We start from the raw sequence: 9881 nt of genomic DNA, 5'->3' as shown, positions 1-9881 counted from the left end.
GCTCATTTCAACATGTTCAGTTGCTAAACCCTTCATCTAGGCGTTGGGCAAAGGATGCATGGTGACGGCCATTGACTTGTTCTTTGACTTTGTGTGCAAACAAAACATCTCATCCGAGCAGCAGGAGTATCTCTGATTTATGGTCTGACTCTGGAATATACTTCTCAATTGATTTGAGCTTTGGCTAGTGCAGTGCAACGTTGTGAGTTGGGATTATACTTCTCTCTTCAGGAATATCATGTCATTAGATGAGAGGTGGCGGTGAGGGATTGAGTGGTGTACAGTGGGACCTTGCTACTTTGCTGTTCGACGCTCGCGGATTCAGAGCTTCGCCGTCTGTAATGGTAATTTTTTTTTTTTTTTTTAAGGGCCGTGGCGTCGCTACTTTGCAGATTTTCACTTTTTGCGGGAATCCCCCTCGGCCGACAACGCTAGCACGGCGCGCCGTTCTCGTTTCCCGGCGCGCGGTTTTGATGCGACTTCTGCTTCACCGCCCCCTAACCCAACAGGTCCCCCCTACCCCTTTCCCCCGCGGCCGCCCGTCCGTCGGCCGGAGCCATCGAGGGCCATGTAGCGCCATGTAGAGCCATCGCGGCCCGAGCGGGAGACGCCGGGCGCCGGTGTTGTGCCCAAATCCGACTCCCGTCCAAAACCTCCCCCCCTCGCGTGAACGCGCATTCTGCTGCGCTTCCGACAGGCCGGCCTCCGCGCGGAGCGCCCGACCCGCTCGGCTTGTCGCGGTGTCGTGCGTATCGCGCCCGAAAGTACCCTCGCCGCGGGTTAGGGGCTCGCTCGCGACCCTAACAAGGATAAGCGGTGCAGATAATGAGATGAGTGAGATTTTTTTTTTTTTTTTTTTTTTTTTTTTTTTAAGTTGCGCCGCTACTTCGCGGATTTTCACTTATCGCGGGTGGTTTTGGTCCCCATTAACCGCGATAACCGAGGTCTTACTGTATTGCTTTGTAAACAAAGTATGATAAGTCAATGATTAGAATACACAATCTGCTTTCACAAATTAGCTCACCATGTTGGAACGACATTTAATTAAGAAATATTATTTATAAGGCCTTAGACTACTCGTTACCGAGAAAAGTAATTGTGTTCCAAAGATATGTTCCTTTATACCGGTTTACTCCCAACACTGGCCGCGATTGTCAATGTTTATCGCTCATATTTCTCCCCGTCTTTCCCGACCAGCTCCGGCCGTACTGAATATGCAAGGCAGAAGTGATTAGCAGCATCGTAGCCCCATGACGGATGGCGCCTGCTCCATTATTAATATAGTAAAAGCAGGCACTGCCAGGTAAAAGCAATGTCAGCATCCACAATATAATGCTCTGTGCCCTGTGGATAATAGCCCTCACTTATTTCATCCCCCGATTTGTCCCACGATGGGAAAACGACTCCCCAGAAAAATGTTTATTATATTTTAAAGTCAAGACTCACGGAAAATACGAGACAGATACAACTTTTGATGGAGGAGCTAAATATCTCTGGAAAAGATGTCCTTCAAAGCTGTTACAGCAGGAGCAGTTTCTGTTTCGTGGGGGCAGGTTCCTGTGGAAAATAAATAAATAAAATAAATCTGTTGACGTGCATTTGAGTCTCATTTAGAGTTACATAAATTGTTTGGTAACAGTGATTGTTTCAACAAAATGTTAGAACCAGTTTGCGTAAGCTTTCCTTACCTTGTAGGTCTGGTGCACAACATAACAACACATGAAATTGTTCTATGTATCTATCGATCTATCAATCTATCTATCTATCTATCTATCTATCTATCTATCTATCTATCTATCTATCTATCTATCTATCTATCTATCTATCTATCTATCTATCTATCTATCTATCTATCTATCTATCTATCTATCTATCTATCTATCTATCTATCTATCTATCTATCTATCTATCTATCTATCTATCTATCTATCTATCTATCTATCTATCTATCTATCTATCTATCTATCTATCTATCTATCTATCTATCTATCTATCTATCTATCTATCTATCTATCTATCTATCTATCTATCTATCTATCTATCGCAAGAGGAAAGAGGCATGACTATTACAGGACCAACAAACTGTTTGGCAATCAATGGGGCATATAGTAGCACCGAATTTACGATAAGTGTGTTCTGAATTCTGTCCTTTTTTTGTAAAAGATTTTTGCAATACACCATGACTGGGGGGAAATGGGAGATTGTCTTGGACAGTGTCCACAAATGGAGAATGAGATCTTTGAGAGGTTTGAAGCCCAGAAACAAAATGGATAAGGAGTGCCTCTGCTAACTTTATGTTTGTATGCTCTCAATATTGCACAAGACAACAAATATGTAGGTTTAACTGCTTCCACAGGTTGGTGTACATGTCGCACTACTTCTTTGGGGTTTGCATTCAGGGGGGGGGGCAACTGAGTTTCTTGTTAAATGAAAGAACTAGTAAGTGTAACTATTTAAATACTATTTTCAAGAATGCGCCCAACACTGCCCCCGTCCTAGGAGCTTGTTTTGTCTTCCTCTCCAACAAACACGACGACTGAGATATAGAGGCAAAGGATTGACAGTGAAACTGTTTGCTAGATTAGGTTTGGGATGGTCATGGCAGTGAGAGACGGATGAGGAATAAAAGTAGTTTTAAAGAGCAACGGGGAGGAATAAAAGCAGCATATCAGCTCAAACGACCAGAGGAAGAGGAAGGAGAGATGGAGTGAGTTGTGTCAGATGGATAAATGTCAGCCGGAGCTCTGTCGTCCATCTGAAGCAAATGTTCCCTCCCAAAATGCCATGCACAAATCACATGAAAATCCCCCCCCCCCCCCCCCATTCTCTTTGCACACAGTAATGTGATTACAGACCATAAGAATTCTTATGCGCTCATCCACGGACAGAGCGAAGAATCGTAATCAATTACGACTAAAATGCGTCATTGTCATTCCGAGCACATCTAGTACAGAACTTAGAGCACGAGTTGCACGCCCTAATGAAAATGAATAATGAAAAAACCCTGAAAACATGTGCAAGGAAAATAGAATAGAAAATAGAAAATAATAAGTACATGTTTCTTATTTTATTGTGCAACATGTTTGATTTGTTTCACTGGTAAAATACAAAAAATATTTTTTGATATGTATATATATATATATATATATATATATATATATATATATATATATATATATATATATATATATATATATATATATATATATATATATATATATATATATATATATATATATATATATATATACTGTAATAGGATTGGTTATGGTTAGAGGCTATGGCTGAACACTTTCCCAAGACACGCTTTTATAACATTGTACGCCTTAACAATAGTGTGATGATTACATTAAATCTAATGCATTTTTCTCTGCCATCTACATTCCTAGTGGTTAGGAATCTGTGTTTTCACCACTGCAACCCAGATTCTATTCCCATTGCATTCAATGCTGAGCCAATGTGGTCAATGGTATTCGTCGACTGATCAAACATTGCACAAATATGCTGATATACTACTGTTAAATATTAGGTGTAATGTAAACCTAAACTATGTTATTTGACATCCCGCATGTCACACTAATTACTTTTTCACTCTGTGAAACAATACTGGACAGTCAGTACTGCACATGTTTACAACCTGGCTTTTTCTTACTAACTATCCTTCCGGAGCATCATCCAAATCTAATATAGCCATCTCTAAATAGCGCGCCTATCCAACCCGTATAGACCCTGATTGACAATCAGCTTGAGCCAATCCACTTTGCCTGCGCACATAGTCCCTCCTCACCACACTCCGCAAGAGCTTTACCCGCCCTTTTACCTTAAATGGGCAAACAAGGGGTGTTGATTGACACTCCAAACCACGCCTCCTCGTTTATCCTCGCCCCTCCCCTCACTCCGCTCCCCATCAGTGTGTATTTTGGCAATAGGGATACACATGGAGCCTCAATCGCATCCTCCACTTGCTTTTACGCACGCTAATGCGCACTGAGTTTCCGCCATTCCCTACTAACCAATTGATTCTCTCCTGGACTAATATGACAAACGTGCGTGTTTAAAGCCGTGAAAGAGAAAAAAAAAGAAATAAAGGACGCGTGTTTTCCCGTGGATCAGTCTTATCTTTTGCTGCACACGCCGCTTGTCAGCATGGACGTCCTGGCGAACCACAGTATTTTCCAGGAACTTCAGCTCGTGCACGACACCGGCTATTTCTCAGCCATGCCTTCCCTGGAAGAGAACTGGCAGCAGGTAAGAGTCGGAAAACGACGCGGGAGGCGTGGTGGGCAGCCCTACTGAAAAATGAGAAAAAGAAAAAAAAACTGTCACTGTTACCAGTTACTTAAGTACAAGTAGCGCATTATTATGGAAGTAACTGGTTGCAAATTAACGGATACACTCACATTGAAGCCTACCTCCCAAACAGCTTAAAAATACACACACTATAAGATTGATAGAAGAAAGAAAATTAAATTGAATCAGAGAACCATTTATGTCTTGGCTTGTGCATTCATGTGAGCTTGCAAACTAACACAGCTAAGACACTCCATATCTAATTTGTCTTCAAACCATGATTTAGTTCTCCATTTCTGGGTACTGTTCAAGATGTGTTCTTGTTTTTTTCTCCAACCACGGTGTATCGCAAAATTCATTTTACAAATGAAAAGACCAAAATTCATGCCACTTTCATCGTAAATTATGCGCTTACTTTTGCCCCATCTATATCGACACCTCCTCACTCGCTGCCTAGCATTTGCTACTGATGACACAACAAAATTAATCCCTCAGTATTTCATTTTATAGTGGTAAATATGGCTTGGATGCAAACATACAGTAGAGAGAATATCATAATCTGAGTAGGAAGAAATTACGTTTCCTTGTACTCTGTGCTTGATACAGCACCCCCTTTACTACTTAGTTGTATTTTGTACATACATATAAACACACTCAGCCTTTTAAAATGTTGTGATCTGCGTTTTGCAGCTGTGCATTGAGTGTCGTATTTTACTTCAAGAGCGAAAAAAGAATGGGTAAATATCAGAAAACATTATAATCTGCTTTTAAAAAAGAATCAGAATAACAGCAGTTGAGTTACAAACTTGTAATAATAACGCGTTACAGTTCTAAAAAAGTAAGAGTGTTCCAGGAACGCTGTCCTTTGCACTACATGACTCCGAAAACTGGTGGAGTCTATGACGCTAAAGACGCCCACTTTCATGGGAACAGAAATGCCAACTTCTTTCTCCTTTTTTCCTGTAAAGCCAAGAGATAAATTCTATTTTGTTGCCTCAATAACTCATACAGTATATGTGAGACTTTTGGATGCGGACGCACGTCGACGTGTAATAAAGCTGTCAAGCGCGATTTGGGAAGATGAAGATGCGCATGCAGGCCATCACCGAGACAGAATTGGTCGTGAATTATACATCCGCATTACCAAGTTGTGGAGCCCCCACACGAAGAGATGCGTCCAAATTCCCCCGACGACCCCTCTTTCTCCTCCTACTTTATCCATAATACATACCCTGACATGTCTGCCTTTGCATCTTTTAGTCATAATGCTTAAATACATATCCAAGAAAGACCTAATCCCTCAATTTTGGAAGAAAGTCTTTATTGTTATTAATAGCAACATAGAAAACATTGTTTATGACGAGATTAGACACTTAAAAATATAATTACAATAATAATACATATAAAAAGATTATCAGGGTGGTAATTAATATTTTCAAGGCAGTGCTTGGAGCCTGGCCAGAAGTGTAAGTGCATTTTCAAAGTGGTGCAATGAAAAAAATGTAATAATATTCAGCAACAACAACATTTCCAAACTACTTCTCATTTTTGTTAAATACAATTCAAGTTCAATGGATGGCTGCGATCTCTTGGTCCATCATACTTTTGCATTACACCTACATTTTTCCTGTTACGTAAAAAGATCATCAAATAAATGATAACAACGTTAAATTAGGCTCTGCGAGCCATCCCTGCTACAAGCACGTTTATTTTGTCAAGTTGTGAGATAATAATAGCTAATAGATAACAAAAATGACATTTTGGGGGAATAAAAGCACCATCCCCTTCACAAAAAAATCCCAAAGTCTTCACTCATGAAAGTAATCAAAGCAACATTAAACAAAATTAAACTCCGCTACCTATTCCTGCTACAAACTATCGCTAATCACTATACGATTAAAACGAGAAAGCAAAGTGTTGCAAATTATATCCTCACACATGGAATAAACAATAACCAGAGTGCCATGACAACAAAATCTGAAAATATCGAATTGCCCTGCTGAAGGTGAGCAAGCAAACAGAAAAGAGAACTTCACAAATACAGTGAGCGATATCATATTTGTAATAGTACAAAACACAGACGGAAACTGTACAGAACCGGACATATTTTTACTTCTATGAAGTTTGTTTTTTAGGCGAAATTTCTAATGTACAGTAGTCCCTCGCTGTAATGTGGTTGCCTTTTGATAGTTTCGCTACTTAACTGATTTCCATCGTGCATCGTGTTCTTCATTTTGAATGGCTAAAAAGTCTGAATTTTATATTTGATGGTTGTAATTATGTATATAAAAAAGAAGAAGACACTTTCATGTAGTACTTTTATTCGTTTCAACCTGTAGAAAATATTTTTATGAGTTTTTAGTATATAATTTAATTGGAAAATAATTGGAAACAAATTAAGGATTTTCCTTCACAGATTTCATCTATCACGCGTTCTCTTCAGAATATACCCTGCGCGATTAACGAGGGATTATTGTATTGATTTACTTTTTTATCTTTATAGTTGCTTTTGGTGATGGTGCTGCTGCAGGGAAGGAAAAAAATGTGGGTTTATGTATCAAGGCTTCCTTCAGTCTTTGCGGGGAAGAGAAAGAGAGAAAAAGAGGTGGAATGGTGCATGGCGGTGGATCCATTTGTTGCGGCCAAGCCGCCTAATTGGCATCCTACTGTTACCCACCAACGCATCTTTTCACAACAACACTCTGCCTCCGCTGTCAGTGGATTTTTAAATGGCACTCACTGCACCTCACCCACCAGCCAGCATCTCCAGATCGATAGCGAATGCAAATGGAGGGAGAGCTCTTATCTTGTAGGAGCTGGAAATGTCAGTTTGCTTGAACTCGGAAGACGTAGACTCGTTTTCATGCCGGGAAATGGAGTTCATCTGGCTTGGATTTTGCAGTTGGTGCTGTTTGAGTCTTGTTGATACTTCGAGTTGATGATGTGGACCAAATTACATTATACAGTATTGGTCTACCTCAAGGGTTGGAAATATTTTGACTCAGGGAGACATTAAAGCAAAATATTTGGAATGTTATCCATGGGAGCCATTTTATACATTTGAAGGCTAAATTCAACTGAACTGTCGAACCTGCTTTCCACACACAAGTTAATTCTTTGGTCCATTTTGTTTCCCTGGCAGACATTTGATAATTTAGTAAAATACATAACATGATATCTGAAATCCTGCCTCATATTAATAAATATTCCAGTTAAAGTTTGTCTCCTCCTTGGGTTCATTTTACCATTATTCCTATCATGAATACTAGTTTCAAGCGCTTAGGTTTGGCTTTGGCGACGAAATAGCGTATATTTTCAACCCTTGGACGCATGTGAGGTCAAAAATGACCCCATGTGTTGATGTTCTTCAAAATCTTTACCAATAAAAATGTTGTAATATTTTCCTTTTCAAGGTATCCCTTATTAAACTTGTTTATGACATGATGCCATTAGTATTTTAATTTTTTTCCCCACTAATTTTTGACCGCACTCATGGAAGATTGTATGGGCTGGTAGATTATGCATCCAAGGGTAATGTGATCACAAAATATTGGTGGGAACAAAACAATGATTGCTCGATATTGGTGGGGACAGGTGCCCTCCGTCTATGCCATACATACTCCCTTGGTTTAGACAGAGTAATCTAATAATAATGGGACTAAATACTCCAACTGAGTACCGTACAGGTGTACATATCTTCAGTTTTGGTACGTGTTTAGAGTTTAAAGCTTAGGAATTGTCCTCCATTCCATTTATTAGCTGTGAATAATTAACATTTTTTTTTATCTTGAAAGTCTTTGATCACTTGTCATTTTGTTTGTAACATATCCAAAAAATGCTAAAAATCGTACGTCACACTCACATGAGTGTCATGATGCATCAAATTGGCTATGGAACACAAAATCAGGGCAAATAAATCAAAATTGCTTTAAGTTAGAAAAGTGCTGTAGCACTCAAGCCATTGGTGGTAGAAATGTGGTAGTGTACTTGTTGGGTAGGTAGTTAGTGTTAGTGTTATCCATTTTTTTTGAATAAAAAATAAGAAATTATTTATTGATATCAATATACCATAGCGTGATGCAATTTTTTTGTTACTTGTGCACCTTTTTGTTTCCCCTGATCCGGGATATTTTGATGCCACTGTGGTCCTTGTGGATGAGCACAGAGATGAATGATGCATGCATACTTCGGTTTACTCTCTTAAGAAGCCTCATGTGTATCGGTTGATTTTGGGACATTTCTATTTTATTCCCTGCCCTCATGGCGGAAATACTACTGTTGTATCCATTCATATACAGGTATATTGTATGTCATGTAGGAGCACAACTTGGAAACAGACGTAAGGCAGCATCGGAGCCCACTTTTGTGAAAAAAAAAAAAAGCTTACTACTTTGTTGATTTTGGCGATCGATAAGAATGAAATCATCTTTTTTTAATGTTAAAGTCAACAAAAATGTTACAAATGTAAAAACTACACCTATTTGCCCGATGATGTCGCATATCACTAATTCGAATGATTCTGAATTCTGAACCCAGTCAGAGTATTCTCTGCCTCTAAACTCCATCAATGAAAAACATCTAACAAAGAGGAATGCTGCCTTCTAACAACCAATCAGTGCCCAGGAAGAAGAAAGCAGTTGGTTTGAATATAATGGCATTTGTAACGTGGTGCCATGATTCCGGGAAGCACGGATTTATCCGAGGAAGCGAAAATCAAGCCGTTCTGCACTGGTCAAGAACTCTATTGCCAATTGAACATTTCACACTGGAACGGTTCCAGCTATGCCAGCCTCAATTTCGAAATGGATGCCTTCATGGTCCAGCATGGAAAGATAGGCTGCCATTGTTTCCGGCGGGCTGACGGGCATCCGTGGGGAGTATTTCAGGCCGTAATAGGACAAAAAAGTGTTTTGAGGGTATCTGCAGATGGTACGTTTGAGACCGCTATTGGTTGTCTCATTGAAACGTCTCACAATCGAGTCCCAGATCGCTGCGTCACTCAGAGCAGGGAAACAAATGGCTGCTAATAAGCTGGACTTAGTTGAGATTTCCCCTCAGAGAAAAACAAATCAACACCAACAAGGAATTATCCTAGCAGCAGTTTTACCAGCTTGTGTTGCGGGGTTTCGTAAATGGCAATCCACTTGCCGCAACGGGAACGTGCGCTAGAGGTGAAACAAATCTTTGATAAGAGGATAGTAAAAAGCACAAGGAAGACTACAAACTACAAAGATTGAAAATGACCAAAATGCACCATTCCATTTATTTTTTGGCAAGCCTTTCTGAGGTTTTTGAGGTTTAGACATAGCAACTGACAGTTATGTTAGCTCTTTTTTGGATGACACTCACGTTCTGTTAAATAAATGCTAATTTTTCGACTTTCGAGTATTTTTCAAAAATTGGTATGTTTATAGTTCATGTATTGTTGCTTATTATTTAAATCAATATGTTTTTTTTTATTAATGAAACTTTTTTTACCTCAAGGAGACATTTTTTTTCAAAGGAAAACAAAGGAAACGAAATTAGCGTCAGGTGTGTGCGAGTCTTGACCTGCTTTGACATTTACCAGCACCTCAAGTGATTTTTCAGCG

At 39.6% G+C, this 9881-nt stretch overlaps 1 protein-coding gene across 1 annotated transcript in view; it reads left to right on the top strand.

Annotated features, from left to right (window-relative positions):
- Nucleotides 1–3934: 3934 nt before the first annotated feature.
- Nucleotides 3935–9881, top strand: part of LOC148370169 (Krueppel-like factor 7) — an 80124-nt gene continuing 74177 nt past the window's right edge. Inside the window, exon 1 of the mRNA XM_088330075.1 lies at nucleotides 3935–4248. Within this exon, the coding sequence (XP_088186201.1) occupies nucleotides 4147–4248 (102 nt within the window). The 5' untranslated portion in view covers nucleotides 3935–4146. The remainder of the gene's footprint in view (nucleotides 4249–9881) is intronic.

Source organism: Urocampus carinirostris, chromosome 3 (genome assembly GCF_059441175.1).
Source record: "Urocampus carinirostris isolate Australia breed hairy pipefish chromosome 3, RoL_Ucar_1.0, whole genome shotgun sequence".
NCBI lineage: Eukaryota > Metazoa > Chordata > Actinopteri > Syngnathiformes > Syngnathidae > Urocampus > Urocampus carinirostris.
This window is presented reverse-complemented; position numbering and strand designations above follow the sequence as displayed.